This window comes from Wolffia australiana, chromosome 3 (assembly GCF_029677425.1).
Source record: "Wolffia australiana isolate 7733 chromosome 3, ASM2967742v1".
In the NCBI taxonomy this organism is placed as follows: Eukaryota; Viridiplantae; Streptophyta; class Magnoliopsida; order Alismatales; family Araceae; genus Wolffia; species Wolffia australiana.
Window position 1 is genome coordinate 11,309,971 of NC_135837.1, and position 18,648 is coordinate 11,328,618.

At 48.4% G+C, this 18,648-nt stretch overlaps 1 protein-coding gene across 1 annotated transcript; it reads left to right on the forward strand.

Moving 5' to 3' along the window:
* The first annotated feature begins 12,727 nt into the window (after positions 1–12,727).
* LOC144700931 (mannose-specific lectin-like) lies at positions 12,728–13,684 on the forward strand. Its single transcript, XM_078572526.1, has one exon. The coding sequence runs from the start codon at positions 12,934–12,936 to the stop codon at positions 13,402–13,404; it is 471 nt and encodes a 156-aa protein (XP_078428652.1). The 5' UTR covers positions 12,728–12,933; the 3' UTR covers positions 13,405–13,684.
* Positions 13,685–18,648: the final 4,964 nt, after the last annotated feature.

An 18,648-nucleotide genomic window follows, 5' to 3' on the forward strand; every position in this document is an offset into this window, starting at 1 on the left:
GAAATTGATGCATTCACTGCCTCCGCCAAGAACTCCTGGGGCAACCCGAAACTCAACCTCATGCATCGCGGCCTCTCCATAATCTCGTGTTCATCTTAAAACTGATGGAAAACTTAGTTATTGAACTCCATCCCGTAATAAGTTTTCAAGACCTTGATCTTCCTTCATGTTTCAGTTCTGAAACTTAGCAAACTTCTTCTTGAACCTAGAAAACACCCCCTGGAGAAATCATCAGCAAAGGTCAAGAAAAACAAGCACCCCCTCTCGACATCACATCAGCATGAGTGTAGTCTATTGCGTTCGAAATGGTATGGCCCATGTATTAATCAACGCAGAAACTGACTCCCAATAGCCATCAAATTTATTAAATTATATTTATACGAACCTTAAACTTTCTAATCTATAACGCTGTGTTCAAACCTAGTTTTAAGACCTATTGTTTACTCGTGCAAGATACACTTCATGTGCTTTCTCAATTAGAATTTAACTTTTGATTACATCAGTACCAAGAAATTTTGAACATTTCCTTAACCTAAGAGAAAGAACTCTGACGCATGAAACAATTCACAGCTTTTCCATCCAGTACAGAAATAATTACCTGATTCTTAAATATTGTCCATCATGCACAAACCATAACAAGTTAAAACAATTGTCTACCCATATCTAAGTGCTTTGTCTACTTCCCATTCTGAAAGAGATAGAGAGAGACAGAGATATACAGACAGACAGACAGTTAGAGAAACATACTAACGAACAGACAAATAAATAGAGTGCAAGAGTGAGAGGAGGAGACGGGGTGAAACCTTTCCTGGTAGACAATGTCCTTCTGAGAAAGTCTCATCACCCATCGACATCGTCTCTATGCAATGCTCACGTCCAATATCTCGAGAGTCTTCATATCTATAGTATAACCAAGTTCAACCATCAACTTGGGTGGACTTTTCACTTCCTCCATTTCCATCCCATTCATCTTCACCATAGGTGTATCATCTAGTTTATGAATCAATGGGTCAATAATCAAAGCCTTCAATATATGGCCTTCATCAAGCACCACATCCCTACTAACCACGATCTTCTTTGCTTCGAGATCCCAGTGCCTACAGCCCTCTTATCCACCCCCATATCCGAAATCCATGCATCTCTCTAGTTTTGGATTAAGATTTCATCTCTCATTAGTGGGAATAATTACATAACCTAGACATCCCATACTATGTAGAGTGGAATTATCAATGGGCTCACCAGTTCATACCTCTTCGTCTACCTTCCCATCATGAGCAGAGTTGGGTGATCTAATAATCAACTAAATTGATCCATTCACTGCCTCCATCAAGAACACCTTGGGCAACGCGGAATTCAACCTCATGCATTGCACCCTCTCCATGATCTGGTGCTCATCTTAAAACTGGTGGAAATCTGGGTTCTTGAACTCTATCCGTTATAAGTTTGCAAGACCTTGATATTCCTTCATGTTTTAGTTTTGAACCTAAGCACACCACTTCTTGAACCAAGAATAAAACTCCTGGAGAAATATTCAACAAAGTTCAAGAAATAACAAGCACCGCCTCTCGACATCACATCAGCATGAGTCTAGTGGATGGTGTTCGAAATGGTATGGCCCATCTACTAATCATGGCCGAAACTGACTCCCAATAGCCAGAAAATTTATTAAATTATCTTTCTACCTTTTAACCTTTCTAATCTATAACACTGTATTCAAACCTAGTTTCAAGAACTATTTTTTCCTCGTGCAAGATCCACTTCATGTACACACTCAATTGGAATTTAACTTGTGCACACCATATGAGAATACAACAATGGTCTACCCATATCTGAGTGTTCTGTCTCCTTCCCATTCTCTAAAGGTTTTTATGTTGGAATTAAATCAGGTAAATGGTGATAGCCATCATTTATCAAATTGAAGGTTAAATTACTCATTCCCATATAGCAGGGTAACTTCAAAATATTTATATTTTATAAGTTTTAAATGCAAACCAAAATGTCTAAGCCATCGAAAATCAAGTCATTGCGAAACAATCACTGCGTGTTTTTGGAACGAAAGCTGCCCTGAACTTGTGTGCACATCATGCTCCGGCCGAAAACAGGCGGATAAGACTTGAAACGAGAAATGGTGACCGTGTCCCGATTGCAAATGCAGATCCAACGGCATTAGAAGCGTAAAAACCAAACCTGTCTGTAGTTTATTCCAGTCTCAGAATTACATATTTTATAACTTATGGTAGGCCGCTTTGCGTTATGCATCCATTAAAATGTATTTTAATTGTGTAAAACACATACTATTTTGCATCTAGATGTATTAAAATCATAAGAGACTTTTTCAAGTCATATCCCTCTTGCCCATTCACAGTCTAATCCCGATTGTTCTCTCAGTCAACGTACTTATCTTTCCTTTAGAAAAAATTTTGGATTAAGATTTCACCTCTCATTAGTGGGAATAATTTTATAACCTAGACATCCCAGAATATGTAGAGTGGAATTGTCAATGGGCTCACCAGTTCATACCTCTTCAGCTACCTTCCCATCATGAGCAGAGTTGGGTGATCTAATAATCAACTAAATTGATGCAGTCAGTGCCTCCGCCAAGAACTCCTTGGGCAACCCAGAAGTCAACCTCATGCATCGTGGCCTCTCCATAATCTCGTGATCATCTTAAAACTGATTGAAATCTGAGTTCTTGAACTCCATCCCGTTATAAGTTTGCCAGACCTTGATCTTCCTTCATGTTTTAGTTCTGAACATTAGCACACCACTTCTTGAACCAAGAAAACACCTCCTGGAGAAATCATCAACAAAGGTCGAGAAAAACAAGCACCCCCTCTTGACACCACATCAGCATAAGTGTAGTCTATTAGGTTCGAAATCTAATAATCAAGGCTGAAACTGACTCCCAATAGCCATCAAATTTATTAAATTATCTTTCTACCTTTATAAACATTCAAATCTATAATACTGTATTCAAACCTAGTTTCAAGAACTATTGGTTACTCATGCAGCATACACTTCATGTGCACTCTCAATTTGAATTTAACTTTTGATCACATCAGTACCAAGAAATTTTGAAGATTTCCTTAACCTACGAGAAAGAACTATGACACAACCAAAAATTCACAGCTTCTCCATCCAGTACAGGGATAATTACCTGATTCTTAAAAGTTGTCAATCATGCACGAACCATAACAAATTAAAACAATTGTCTACCCATATATGAGTGCTTTGTCTACTTCCCATTCTCAAAAGCTTTTTAAGTTGGAATTCAATCAGGTAAATGGTGATAACCATGACTTATCAAACTAAGGTTGAATTACTTATTCTTATTCAGCAGAGTAATTTTGAAATATTTATATTTTATAATTTTTATATGCAAACTGTAATGTCTATTAAATCTCATATTAGGTATAAAGATTGAAAAATTTTCAGACCAAAATCTATCAATAAATTGTTTCAAATAAATTTGGTATCTAGACTACCTTTGAGGCTAAAAACAATTTTTCGGAAATCTATTATGGCAAAAGACTTCAGGAAAACGAAATAGTTATGGCATAATTCTTTGGACCCGTCGTTACTTGTCTTTACTGGTAAAGGACAAATGTTAAGTGTTATATCATTTCTTTTATCCCACTTATATTGAGTTCTTATTTATTTACCTCCATAAATACATCCATTCAAATTCTAATTGGGGTAAAATAATGAAATGGTGCGCACAGAGGTAGGCAACAGCAGATGTCACATCACACGTCATTGAGATGGCACCGCGGTGGATGACGTGAAAGTGATGGTGAAGAAATTCTTGGCCCGTGAAGGTGACGGTGACGGTTACAGTGACTAAATATGCATGACGGTGAGGTGATGGTGACGGTGACTAAATATGCATGACGGTGAGGTGACGGTGACGGTGACTAAATATGCATCACGGTGAGGTGATGGTGACGGTGACTAAATATGCATGACGGTGAGGTAACGGTGACGGTGACTAAATATGCATGACGGTGAGGTGACGGTGACAGTGACATTGACGGAGGTCCTTGGACGGATTGCGTAACAGGACAGACGTCACGGAGGACGTCGGTGGCAGATTTGTAAAAACTTTGAAAATTTTCAAATAAAATCTTAAAAGATTACCTCCTTAAGAGGGAGAGAGAGCTGATCTTTGAATTTTCATCACCTGTGGCAATGATGCGGTTCGATGATGGGACGACATGTGCGGTGACGCAAGACGGGAATGCGATGGATTTTTCAAAAAACCTGGGACGTGTGACAGGACGCGTACGTGAGGAAATGGCCATCACATCCTCTTCCGTCACTGTTCGTCATCCATCCTGTCACACCCTGGACCTGTTGTTCCCTACGTAGATATATGTGGACCAAACTCGGGCCTGAAAGAGCACTATGACAAGAGAGGTGCTTGAAGCAAGATTTTGGCGGCCCCAATAACATCTCTGCGAAAAACATGACGCTCGTCTGGCAAGCAAAATCAAGTCACTGTGAAACAATCACTGCGTGTTTTTGGAATGAAAGCTGCCCTGAACTTGTGTGCACATCATGCTCCGGCCGAAAACAGGCGGATAACACTTGAAACGAGAAACGGCGACCCTGTCCCGATTGCAGATGCAGATCCAAGGGCTTTAGAAGCGTAAAAACCAAACCCGTCTGCAGTTTATTCCAGGCTCAGAATCAGATACTTAATAACTCATGGTAGGCCGCTTTGCGTTATGCATCAATAAAAATATATTATAATTGCGTAAAACGCATGCTATTTTGCATCTAAATGTATTACAATCAAAAGAGACTTTTTCAAGTCGTATCCTTCTTGCCCATCCAGAGTCTAATCCCGATCGTTCTCTCGGTCCGCGTAGCTATCTTTTCTTTCGAAAAAATGATACGATCCAATAAGCCCACTAGGGGCATTTTCATCTGTAGACATTCCCTTTACATTTCCTTTAAGTATGTAGCCCTCCTTGTGGAAGGGGGGGGACATGAATTATTAACTCATTGGCTTCAAGTAGTCTCTCCTCTCCCTCGGCGACGCCCACTCCGTCGAGCTCTCCAGCGACGTCCACTCCGCCGATCCCGGCCTGCCGTAGTCCATCCAGGCACGCCGATGTCCACCCCAGTGCCTTCACTCTCCCTCCACCGTCTTCTCCCATGTACGAGCCAGCTGGTTTGTATCACTGGTATTAGAGCCATTGTGTGCCATCGCCACCGCACCGGCGCCGCCTTCCCCAGCCTAATGTTGTCGCTTCTGGCGTTTGCCCCTGCCTCCACAAGATCCGATGATGCACCACCTTTGACGTTGGAATATCTGGTGGCCAAGATGGCTGCCCTCGAGGTGGCTCAGTCCACCACCCTACAAGTCCTCGAAGCAGGCCTCGAGCACCACCGAGAAGCCTGGGAAGAGCAGCTCAGGGATGTGGTGAGGGTCGTCACTCACGAGCTCGCGGCGGTTGTCTCCGCTTAGTTGGAGACGACCATGGCGACGACCCACCCCCCGTGCCGACAGAACCCCCACTGCCCACACCTCTTCCGCCATTGGAACCCTACTCGGCGGGCAAGGCTCCGGCTCTGCTCATCCTTGCATCGCCCTTATCCACCGCTCACTGGCCATCGCTGGCCAAGACGGCGCAAGCAAGCATGGTTCCCGCCATGCTGAGAGCTGATGGCGCGGCCACCGCCGCGATTCCAAGAACCACTGCTACGATTTCAGGAGCCGCCGTAGCAATTCCAGGATTCCACGCAGCTACCGCCCCCCCAAGGGGTGAAGGGGATGCTGCTTCCACGGGGGCGACCGCCATCAAGGGAGGCGCGAGGGGAGCGGCCACCCCTTCTATGGGGGCCGCCCTAAGCTTCCCCTGGGACACCCCTGATCGAGACGCCTGCCCTAGGGCAAATTGGGCCGGGGGGGTGGGCCTGTCCAGCCCAACACGCCGTGAGAAGGCCCGCCAACAGGACACGGGCGGGCCTGCTCAAGGGCGAAACGGGTCAGACACTAGGTTCACTCCCCTGGCTGGCCCGCCCCACCCTGTATCGGGCCCGTTTCTTGTGGGCGACCCAGAAAACGGGCCCAACATTGGGTCTTTCCCCCCACAGACCCACTCTGGGCCCCCATGAGCTCAGGCTGAGAGGGTGACCCTCTGAATGGGCTGGCTATGGGCCTACTATACGAGACTGACCCCATGGGCCCTCCAGCCGGTCTGTTCCCAGGAGATGACCTCAGACGCACTCCGCAAGACATCGTCCACAGTCGCTATCGGCCCAAGGGCTTTGCTCGCACAGAGGTGCCACTGGCGCAACCACCTGCCTGTACCGCGGGTCGGGCCAACTCGGACTCCAAGCACCCCGCTTCAACCCACGCTGGGATGGTACCCTGATGCAGGACGGACGTCGTCGACGTCCTACAGGGGGAGCGTAGTCCGTTCGTCCTTCTCTGAGGACAATGATCTTTGACGGCACGTTCCGCTCCGGGTGGGTGTCCCGGAAAGGTCCTGCGCTGGTCCACAATTCATTGGGGCCGAAGGATGTCTCTATCTTCACGTGATCGGCGCTCCACGGATAGTCGTCGAGGCGCTAGTGGGCCCGACTACCGATGGGCGGGGCGGCTCAATCGGCCGGATGATGAGAACGGTGGCGAACAGTGCAGCGGCGGCGTCGTGCGGCGGCGGCATCAAGCAGCGGTAGCGGCGGCGGCATAGAGCGGCGGCGGCATCGAACAGCGACGGCGGCGAAGGATGAACGGACCACGCTCCCGTCGCAGGACGTCGACGATGTCCGTCCTGCATCAAATTGGTATTAGGGCCAACTGTGGGAGCTCACCGACGCACGAAGAGGTTGACAAAGCTCATCGCCCTTCGAGTCCGCCGCCGATGGAGATGAGCCGCTTGCCATAGTTGTTGCTGCTAACAACGCCAGCGGGCAAAGCTACCAAGGAATGCAACCCGCCGCATGCTTGAGGCCACCATGAGAGACGCCGCCACCTCACCCAATGCCGCTGTTGCCGTGCTGCAAAGCGCAGCCGCCGACAGCTACAAAGGCAAACACTACTGCACGAGGCCATCACTCCACATAGGCCTCTTCGAGTTCGCCAAGGTATCCCGACTTCCACAAACTCGACGGAGTCGAGTTCTCCATGAGGGGGAGAATTGATGGCGAAGCCCTCAAGCTATCTACGTCCTTTTTTCCTTAGGTATAGTTAACTTTTTCATTTTTAGGTTAAGTGTTTTTTCCCCTAATTTTCCTCATGGGTCCTATATATCCCCATGTAATAGAAAGATAGACTTTTCCCTTTAGAGAAAACAAATTTTTGGAAAGAAAGATAGAGGTCCGAGTGACCTAGAAGAAGGCGGCGTCGCCGCCGCCGCGCCGCGCGCCACGCCGCGCCCCGCGCGCCGCGCGCCGCCGCCGCCCCGCGCCTCGCGCCGCGCGCCACGCCGCCCGCCACGCCGCCTCGCCGCCCGCGCGCCACGCCGCGCCCGCGCCTCGCGCCGCCGCCACGCTGCCCGCGTCGCCCGCTTGCCTCGCGCTGCTCTCGCGCCCGCCTTGCCCGCGCTGCCCGCGCGCCACTCGCACCGCCCAGCCGCACTGCGCCGCGCCCAGTTGCTGAGTCAGGCCGCGCCACCGTGTGCCCAGGCTCAGCCGACCGGCCCAATGGGCCATTCGGCCTAATGGGCCGGCAACAGCTGGCCAGGCCCATCAGGCCCAGCCGCCGACACCGTGCCCCGAGGCACCGCAAATCTGCGCCACGAGGCGCCGTTTACTCTTAGCCGCCTGGCACACTTCTCGAGGCGGCCACGTCAGCCCTAGCCCTTGTGGGCCTTCATTATCAGGCCGCCACCAGCCCATAGGGCCTTCTGGCCCATCATCGTGGCCCAGACCGCGGCCCAAACCGTGGCCCAAACTGCAATCCCGCCAGCGGCCCGGACCTCGGCCCAAGCCACGGCCCAGCCGCGGCCCTAGCCTCGGCCCACCCCGGCCACCGCCGCTGACACCGGCCGCCGCCTTTCGTCGCCGGCGCCATCACCGGCCGTCGCTCGCCGCCACCGCCGCCGCCGCCGCTTCGCCGCTCGTCGTCGCATTCGCCGCCGTTACCGCTCACCGCCGCCGCCGCTGCCGCTGCTCGACGCCGTCGCCGCTCTATGCCGCAACCGCCGCCGCCGCCACCGCCGTTCGATGCCGCCGCTCGATGCCGTCGCTGCTGTTGCTCGCCGCCGCTCGCTGACGCCACCGCTCACCGCCACTGCCGCCGCTGCACTGTTCGCTGTCGTTCTCGTCATCCGGCCGGTTGAACCGCCCCGCCCATCGGTAGTCGGGCCCACCAACGCCTCGACGACTATCCGTGGAGCGCCGATCACGTGAAGATAGAGACATCCTTCGACCCCAAATAAATTGAGGGCCCACGCAGGACCTTTCCAGGACACCCACCTAGAGCGGAACGTGCTGTCCAAGATCATTGTCCTCAGAGAAGGACGAACGGACCACGCTCCCGCCGCAGGATGACGACGACGTCCGTCCTGCATCACACCCTCGAGAACCGGCCCCAACATCGGGGGGGCCCGCCAGCTGCCTCGCCTTCCACTGGTCATGCCCCGCCATGACCGCCGACCGGTGCACACCGCTTAAGACAACACATGGGACGACGACCACGAGCCTGACTATCCACACCAGGGACGCCCAGTTCGTGGCCATCGAGGACGTGCCGGCCACCCACCCTCGGGACAGTGCAACAGCTTGGCCAACCTTCCCGTCTTCGCGGACGGTGATCCAGAGCGCTGGCTACGACGCGTCGAACAATATTTCCAGGCCTACCCGGCGGATGATGCGGAACGGATTCGCTTGGTCTCATCCTACTTGGACAGGATCACGTCTGCCTAGTTCTGCTACCTCGACGATCGCATTGGGTTCCAGAGTTGGGGAGACTTTAAGCGCCAACTCAATCGGTGATTTGGTCTTAAACCCGCAACGCATACCGCCGCCTGGTCAACCTGCGCCAAACGGGCAGCGTGGATGAGCTGGTGTCCGAGATCATGAGCCTGGTTGGCTACCTCCTCCACCTTGCCGAGGAAACGACCATGTATGCCCTCTATGCTGCCTTGCAGCCCAAGATCCGTGGTGAGATCAACCAATGTAACCCTCAGACCACTAATGACCTCATCGACACTGCATTCGAAGCGGAAGCAATCCTCCAGGAAATCGAGGACTCCCCAACCATAAACTCCGAAGCTTGCGCCCTCAAGGACATCGCGGCTTCAACACCCACGCCGACGCCCAACAACCGCAGCCCGTCGAACCGCCCTCGCCGGCTCAACCTGACTGAAGGGGAATTCCTCGCCCGCAAGGCTCAAGGCCTGTGCTATCAGTGCAACGAGAAGTTCTCGCCAGGTAATCGATGCTTCAAAACGCTCAACATCCACATCGTCATGCCCGACGACGCCCCGCACGCCGATGACATCCCCGCCAAACTGACAACAGACGACGACCCACCAGCTTGAGGACAAGCTGTGTCTCGAAGGGGGGAGTAATTGATACGATCCAGTAAGCCCACTAGGGGCATATTCGTCTTTAGACATTCCCTTTTCGTTTCCTTTAAGTATGTAGCCCTCCTTGTGGGAGGGGGGGACATGAATTATTAACTCATTGGCTTCAAGTAGTCCCTCCTCTCCCTCGGCGACGTCCACTCCATCGAGCTCTCCAGCGACATCCACTCCGCCGATCCCACGCTGCCGTAGTCCATCCCGGCACGCGGACGTCCACCCCTGCGCCTTCACTCTCCCACCACCGTCTTCTCCCTTGTACAAACCGGCTGGTTCGTATCAGAAATTTAAACTTGCTTCCCTTAGAAATCTTATGGCATTCCCAGTGCAATGTCATCGTCAACGTGCGTTTCGTCCAACCCTCCGAAGGTGTTGCAGAGAAATAATACGACATGAACAGCGCTGGCATCGACCGGATAGCCATACGCCATTATATGTTTCCACCAGTGCATGTGACAGCAACGGCAGGGATGACACGACTCTGAACGACCGTCTGCGGCTCCAGGGCGGAATCGGGTGCTAACCCAGTAAGGACGTAAAAATTTACAAGCTTCCCTCTCAAACGATCATTTCTTTAGAGAAAGGGCACCGACCGCTACAACCATTTCACACGTAATGTAAGCCCCACGAAGGGTAGCCCAGTGCTAGTATTGCACATGAACGTGATCCGACCGAAGAGTATATCGTGGACAAGATTTCTCCTTTGACGCTCTAGTCGAACGTACCTAAACAGTCGTGCGCAAATGCTAGGCGCCAGCCATTCGAGTATACTCAAACGAGGAAGGTACGCAAGAAAGTCACAATTATTTGGACCCTTAGAAAGGTTCTAATGGTGATTAGCTTTTTACTGACCCGCCCGAAATCTTATCGGCAAAAATCCGTCGCTCGTTCAAACAATATCAAAACATCAGTAGGTAGGGTTGGCTTCCGTCAGAACTTGATTTCTCAACACGAAGCTGGTGTACCGAAGTTTCCGAACGAATCCTCTGCACATGTCCAAACATAAATTCCAATCCCAAGTCTAAAAGTAAGGGTGCTGAATCGGCCTGCCAGCGCTCTCTGTACCGGGACTGGAATTCCTAGGCGGACAAGTCACGGAACGACCTAACCCTTCGCCGCCGGCGTGGGTTACCGTCGTCGCAATTGACTAGCTGCAGTACTGACATAGCACGTCAGCGTGCCATATGGCCGCGTACTGATAAAATTTATAAAGTATTCACGAACAAAAACATGGCGGCGACTCGCTCGGGTGTGTATGGGGCCAAAGGAGAGGTCATCAGCCCTGGAATGGCCGCGGCGGGCAGGGAAACATAAGGACAACACGGTAAGGGGCCACCGAAGGAATGATAATAGAGGAACTCCCAAGGATCAGACCGAGTAACGGCAGTAGAAGGAGGGAGCTAGAGACGTACAGAGAGACCGAGAGACCGAATAAACAGTCTCAGCTACGAGGATCCGAATGTTCAAAGTATTATATTGTAATTCATTTCATCTCCGCCCCAAAAATAATGAAAAATATTACTTTTCATAATATAACGAGGACTCTTTGCCTTACGAGGAGCCTTGAAACTAAAGAGGTTCACGAATGTTTTAACAAATCAACGGTCATTGAGACTAATTTGGTGGTACTCTAATAACGTTTCCGCCATTTAAGCTTTGAAAATGCTGATCAAACCTGGTTATCCACTCTCGCTAGTTATGCTCTAAAAAAAATCGACTCTTCGTCTAGGTTTCATAATACTCGGCTCACGATCCGAGCTTACCTATCACCGGATCGGCGTTCCACTAATGCATGTTTTGCAGTAGACTTTCGATCCGCAGGATTTTTAACATTTCGTTCGTGAAACCTGTAAATGCTGCACGGAGCATTCGTCTGAACATTTTGGAAATAGGAGTACAAATAAAAAGAACTCAAAATTTTTCATTTACATAGCTGGGAAAGCAGGGCAGGGGGGAGACTAGACTATGAAAGGTCGAAATGCACAGATTGCTAAGGACGAAAGCGACGATTAAAGATTATGATTTGAATCGATGCACTCCTACGATGTCGTAGTTCCCCAAAATAAACATAGCAAGTGCCTCGCAGAAGAATTAGGCTGCCAGAAATACGTGAACAAAAAACTAAACGGGCACTGCAGTGAATCCAGATGTTTTAAGAAAGATATTTCTAGCTGTGACGGGTTTTGATGTAATTTCTGTTAGTATTTTATGGCCTACCCCATCTCAGATAGTGAGAACGAACGGCTTCAGGAGTCAAAAAACCGAGCCACTGTGTAATTAATTCCACCGTCAGGAATCTTATACTTATCAAGTTATGGTAGTTCGCTTATCATTGTGCATAAATTAATTTAAATATTATTAAATAGGATCGGTAATTGTTTTCCCCGAAAGTATAGAACTCACTGGACAGGTTTTCAACTTGTGTTTCTCTTGCTCGATTGTTCTCCCGGTTCTCTTGATGGGTGACTGTCACAAATCCCCGTCCTCTTATTTTTCCTCCGTGGAAAACTCAATTTGCCTTCCCTGGAAAGCATATCTCGTTCACCGTGGATTGTCGTCATAAACGTGTGTTCCGCTTTATCTTCCGAAGGCGGCGTCGAAAATTTCTACGACATAAACAGCGGTGGCAGCGAACTCATCGCCTCGTGCAAGAGTCATCTGCCAACCTAGACACGCCCAAAGTCTTATCCGCAAGGGTGGGTGGCCTGTCAAATAGTGTCGAAATGCTAGTCTGTGGGGCAGTTTTCCGAATGAGTCTGCGACACGAGTCCAAAGAGAAAATCGCACCAGAAAACAGAGGGTAAGCCTACGATTACTTGAGGGGCCCAGCCCTCCGCCGTCGGGATGGGTTACAGCCGTCGCCATTCACAAACTTAGAGTAGCCAGTCACATGGAAGGACAGCTTGTAAAGTCCTCGGAGGGCAGACACAAGGCCCGGGCACCGCGAAACTCAGAATATACCAGGGTATATAACCCCTAAACATTTTTGAAAGGCATTCGCGGACAAACCCAGGGCGGCGACGCCTTCGGCTCTATCTGGGGTCAAAGCACATGTAGTCCGCTCTGGAGTGGCCGCGGCGGCCAAGGAAACTAAACGATGACACGTAGAGGGGAAGCGTGGAGGCCCACCAGAACAGGTCTGCAGAAGAGATGATGGAGCAACTTGCAAGGATAAGGCCGAGGCGTGAGAAAAAACGGATGACTACGCGCGTGTGTGAGAACGCGCGCGCGCGCGTGTGAAAGACTGAAACCGAGAGAGTGGCAGAGTATTTCGTAGATTCTCGGGCATCCGCGAAGGGCTGTAGGATCTTCCTATATATAGGGCTTGCTGCCCAACCCATCGTTGCATCGCAACAGTATCCCGAGATTCCTCGTCCTCACGGAAGAAGAGGCAATGGCGAAAGTCCTTGTCGCATGCGTCCCCCTGCTGTTGCTCCTGGCCCTGCTCCCGTCTGCCTGTCTGGCGAGGACGACTCTGAGCAGCGGCGAGAGCCTCAACGCCCCGCACTCGCTGCACACCGGAAACTACGTTTTCACGATGCAGAATGACTGCAACCTCGTGCTCTACGACCGCGATCGCGCCGTGTGGTCGACCAGGACCCACGGCCAGGGCCAACAGTGCCGTGCCACCATGCAATCCGACGGCAACTTCGTCGTCTACGACAACAGGAACAGGGCGCTGTGGGCGAGCGGGACTCACCGCCCCACGTCGGGCTTCTACATTTTAATCCTTCAGGCCGACCGCAACGTCGTCATCTACCACGCCGGCCGCGCCACCTGGGCGACCGGCACCCACGTCTTTGGCACGGGGGTGACCATCGTCCCGCAAAACAACGCCAATGCCACCGCCGTGTCGACGCCTTGAGAGGTCATCAATCAATACACGGGTCGCGCCCGTCTCGTGCCTCCTCAATAAGTATGCCGTTCGTCTCTCGCGCTCTTCTCCTGTAATGGGTGTTATGCCGGTTCTATCAGCTGTGTCGAATCCCGTCCACCTGGCGCTCTTCTCTACTGTTACGCTTCTACTTGTGCTTCCCAGTCACTGCCACCTTTTTCCTTGCGTCCTTCTGTTCCCGCTCTCGTGAGACACGACCCTTTGGGGTTTCACGTAAAATGTTATCTCCCGTGCGTAACGTTTTATTGCTGCCACGAATCTTACCGCCCGAAGAGAACTTCCTCCGTTAATTTCGTTAGATTTGCCTTCTGATGAGGCGCAGTAACCGCTAACAGAGACAAAAAAACAATCAACGCGCTGTTTTCCTTGCAACGCCTACCGGCGACACCTCTCGCTGGCTATTTCTTTTTACTATCTTATACTATCGCCCACGTACTTATATAGAGTCCATTAGATTTCTTACAATAAACTCCGTCTAAATCCAAGCCTTATTCTACAATATTGGGACAAACTACGTCAGATAAGAATCCTAGTTTTTCCACCTCCCTAAAACTATATTGAAAGTATTTTGACTAAATTTCTTTCGATAAATCAAACTTAAAAACTAAACTACACTAAAATACTAGAATCCAAACAAGTATGAACTAATCCAAAATTCGCATATTTAATACCAGCTCCCCGTAAATTCCACCCTTTCTCACTCACGCTCGTTAGGAAATTATGAATATTTTGTGCGAATCAGAAGCCTTAACTACTTATTCCTGTCATAACATGGCCATATCACAAAATCCGAGATACACGATGGCGAAAGATGAAAACCCATGGCTAAAACAGATGATACTATGATCAGAGCTACAGTTAACCACCCATATCTATTATCTCATAGATAGTTTTAAGGAACTATAAGTAAAAGAGCTCTAAAGTATTATAAAATCAAACATGACGGAATTTCATCATGTCCATCATCTCTCTTACCTCACCTCCTTCGCCATCAAGAGGCCTTCTATCACCAATTACTTCCTGATTTTTGTTGATCTCTCCGCGTGTGAGCTGAGAATTCATATTTATATGTCAAAATTAATTGAAATCATTATGAAGATAGAGAAGTATCGGGGAAGAGAGAAAAAATAAGCGTGATGTGAATACGTTCAGGCATAAACAAAATAAGGAGATACATCCCTCCTATACAGGGAGAGAGAGAGAGGGGAGTGGGTTGGGGCCCACTTACATAGCCCTGTATGTGCCTTCTATTCTCACATTCCCCTTCAAGCTGGAGCGTAGATGTCATATAGGCCCAGTTTGCTTGAGAAGGTGTTGTAGGACGTCACACTTAGCCCTTTAGTGAATATATCTGTAAGTTGATCTACAGAAGCCACATAGGGTGTGAAAATAAGTCATGCGAACCCCATGGAAGAAGGGAAGAAGGGAGAAGAACAAAGGGTGGGGTACGCCAAACCGCAGGGACTGCCTTGCACCCAGGACGTTCTCCTGTAACGGGTGCCACGCCGGTTCTATCAGCTGTCCATGTGCTTCCTGGTCACTGCAACGTTTGCCTTGCTTCCACCTGTTCCTTCTCTCATCAGAGAAGATGCTTTGGGGTTTCATATAAAAGGCTATCTCCCGTGCGGAGTGTTTTATCGCTGCCACGAATTATTATTATTATTTTTGTCTTCTGATGACGTGCAGTAAGCGCCAACGGAGACTAAAAAACAATCAACGCGCTGTTTTCCTGACAACGCATACCGGCGACACCGCGCGCTGACTATTTCTTTTTCGTATCTTATCGTATCGGCTACGGATTTATGCAGAAACCGTTAGACTTATGGCTATAAACGCCATAAGAATTTAAGCTCTTGGTCTACAAAATTAGGACAAACTAGGTCAGATAAGAATACTAGGTTTTCCACCTCCGTAAAAATATTTTGAATTTATTTTTACTAAATGTCTTGCGAGAAGTTGTCTTTAATTAATAACTTACACTTTAATATAGGTATCCAAAAAAGGATAAATTAATCATAAATTCACATATTCAGTTAATCTTAAATTCACATATTCAATAGCGAACAGAAATAAGTAGCTAAAGCTTCTGCTTTGTACAAAACTAATCTTAAATTCACGTATTGAATAGTAGCTCGCCGAAATTCCACCCATTCTCGCTCACGCTCGTTAGGAATTTATAAATACTTTGTATGAATCAGATGCCTTAAATACATATATCTGTTCAAACATGGTCATATCACAAAATATGCAAACCAGCTCACAAAGAATATCACATATTGGCCAACGCATGACACTTGCACTCAATCCAACTCACGGGATGGGGCGTGCTTTGATCGTGTGGTGCCAACACAGCCCATTTCCACATGAACGCCTCAGAAAATCTATGTATTCGTTCTATATTTTGACTAGAGAAAACTATATAGATTGTTCAAATTAGCAAAAAAAGAATAATGTACTTAATAAATTAGACAAAATTTTTTTAATGAACTAAATAAATGAAAACCGGTTGTAGTTATTCCCGCTTATAGAAGACTTATATTTTGGCACAAAGATAGGTGAGAAATTGTAGTTATGACAACTGTGCAGTAGTTTTATTATTATTATTAATTCGACAACAAGGTGTAATGCATTAGATCAATTTAAAACTTGATTTAATTAGAAACTCCCCCGCATTGGGCGTTGGCATTTTTTTTCAATAATCCATGATGAAGATGACGAAGCAAGAAATGTGTGTGTACTTGTCGTGGACAATGGAGGAGAAAATTTAGATAGGCCTCTGAATTTCCAAAATGCAGCCAATTCAGCTAATGTGAGTGTCATCTGAAGCACCAGTAATGGGACACTCGATGGCGAGGATGGAATTTGATTGGCTGAAGTTTCCACTGTTGGCTAGGTACATTGCGGTTTCTCAAATTTCTTCTAACATTTGTTAGAAGGGTATTTTGTTTACCATAGTAGGAGCATGGGGAAGGAATTCTGTCCCTTCCCGCGAGGTGGTCGACTGCCTTCTGTCCTCAAAACAGACGGTGCCGATACTGCCATTGTTGACGGAGTAGGAGAGGCCGCCTTTGAGATGTGTGACATTCTTGTGGTCCCTCGAATTTCAGTGGAGAAGATTTGAGAGATGTTAAGAACACGATATACAAAGAGAAGAGGGGCCCTGATCTACAAGGAGATAGTCAGATGTAGTCCTCCAAGATAGGCGCCATCTATCAACTCTTGGTGATAACGCTCTAACATTTGCAAGTCTGTCGTAGGTGGCTAGTAGACAACCAATTCTTGAATTATCGTTTGGATCATCCCAAAGTGAGCTACGAGTGCAGATTCTCCTTGCTTACATGAGAGGAGTGCTTCGAAGATCTCCATTGTGCGGCCGATGTTGCTAAGATTGACTTGCATGTTTTCCAATGTCCAGAGTCGCTTGGGTGATCGGATACGAGCTAGGGGCTCAGCAATTGGCTGCTCAATGCTCTTGAATATCCACATTAATATGGCCGAATCAAGCTGATTCCAATCTGTGTATGCCGGTGATGTCATGCTAGGAGGTTCCTCCATTAGATGATGACTCAGGTTCTGGGATGTTAGGAAATGTTCAAATCCCGATGCCCACGACCCGTAATTGTGGTTATTGAAGATATACGCTGGCCGACTGAGTAGCACTGTGATAGAATGTCGCGAAGTAGCTTGTCCGAGTGGAGAAAGAACCCCTGTCAATGAGTTTGAATCATTTAGATGATCCATACCTCAAGACTTGGCGAAAGATCACGTCTTGGAGATGATTGTCGGTCAGGAAAGATTGTCGAAATTGACAACGAGGGCACCAGAAGAAGGCCGGGAAAACACTGGGAGGATCAACTGACATGGAGCAGAGTGGTGGCGAGCAGAATGCGGTGATGTCATAGAGGCAGAGTTCGACAACACGGCAGCAAGGCGCGCAACTACGGGATAGACGCAAGCAATTGCGGGAGGTTGCGACGGGCGGCTAAGACCTTACGGCGGAGCCACAATGGAGGCCACGGTGGAGGCCGCTGCAGGGCCGTAGCGGTGGCTGTAGCGGTCAACCTCGGCAGGCCTGCAACGGGACCGCGAACGAGTCGTAGTGGGGTCACGATGGGGCCATGGTGGAGCCCGTGACGGGCGCGGGGGAGGCCGTGGCAGGGCCGCGAGAGGCTATGAGGTAGGGCTGCAGGAGAAGTGGCGGGCAGACGAGGAGCGGCCGCAAGGCGACCCTACGACTGGCAAGGAGGAGAAGGATGGTGAGGAGACACGGTCACCTGATTGGGATGGCAAGGAGAGGCCGGTGAGGAGGTCAATCGTTGAGGACGACCGACGCAAGAGGACAGGCCACACCTGAGAGAGACGTCGTCACTAGAAGAGAAGAGGAGCATACACCGAATTTCAATGAAATTTTTTTAATTTTAGGATCAATCGAAACTCTAATACCATGTGTAAAAGAGAGAACGATTGTATTCCATTACTGATAAGGGAGGATTACATGCCCTTATATAGGCTCATGAGGGTAGGATTATAGGATTATTCCTATGCGGGACAAAAGAAGAAAGAGAGAGGGAGAGAGGGATAGTGGATCATGCCTAATGGGCCTTGTTTAACACATGGTATTTCATAAAAAGTTCTAAATTATGCTTAAATGAGGGGTACCCAATTTAGGTGCCCATGCCAGTAAGATGCAAACTCCCCTTATTTTCTCCCATTCTCAAAACCTCTCACCTTTGAGAATATCTAGATGATGAGAATATCAATTAGATGCTCAAGGTTGATTTAATAATAGCAAAATAAAATTCATCTTTCTAGTGATTGTGTGGAGAGGCTATGAGGTTGGATAATTTAATGACTTTAAATGATTCTTTTAAGGAGCAAAGTGAGAGTTGAAGCAATTACACAAAATATATCGTGATCATCCTTTGTTTTATAGATAAATTCTAAATTGATTTCTTCTTTGCTCTACGTGAAAGATGATTTTAGTCGGCCAAAAGAAAGCCATAAAACCCTACAATAGATTCATTTAATGCACATGTGATGTTGCCAAGGAATTATATCAGTACCAGCTATAACTAATTTAGTTATGAAATGTCATAATATATAGCTGGTTTTAAGCACGTGAAATAAATAGTCTGACATGAATTACACTAGAGAGGGACATCAAATTAGCTTAAGAGCATTACCATTTAGTTCCACTCGCATGATCAAACTGAT

Bases quoted from the DNA above. Each gene is read 5' to 3' on its own strand.
- LOC144700931 (XM_078572526.1), top strand. From the start codon at position 12,934: ATGGCGAAAGTCCTTGTCGCATGCGTCCCCCTGCTGTTGCTCCTGGCC.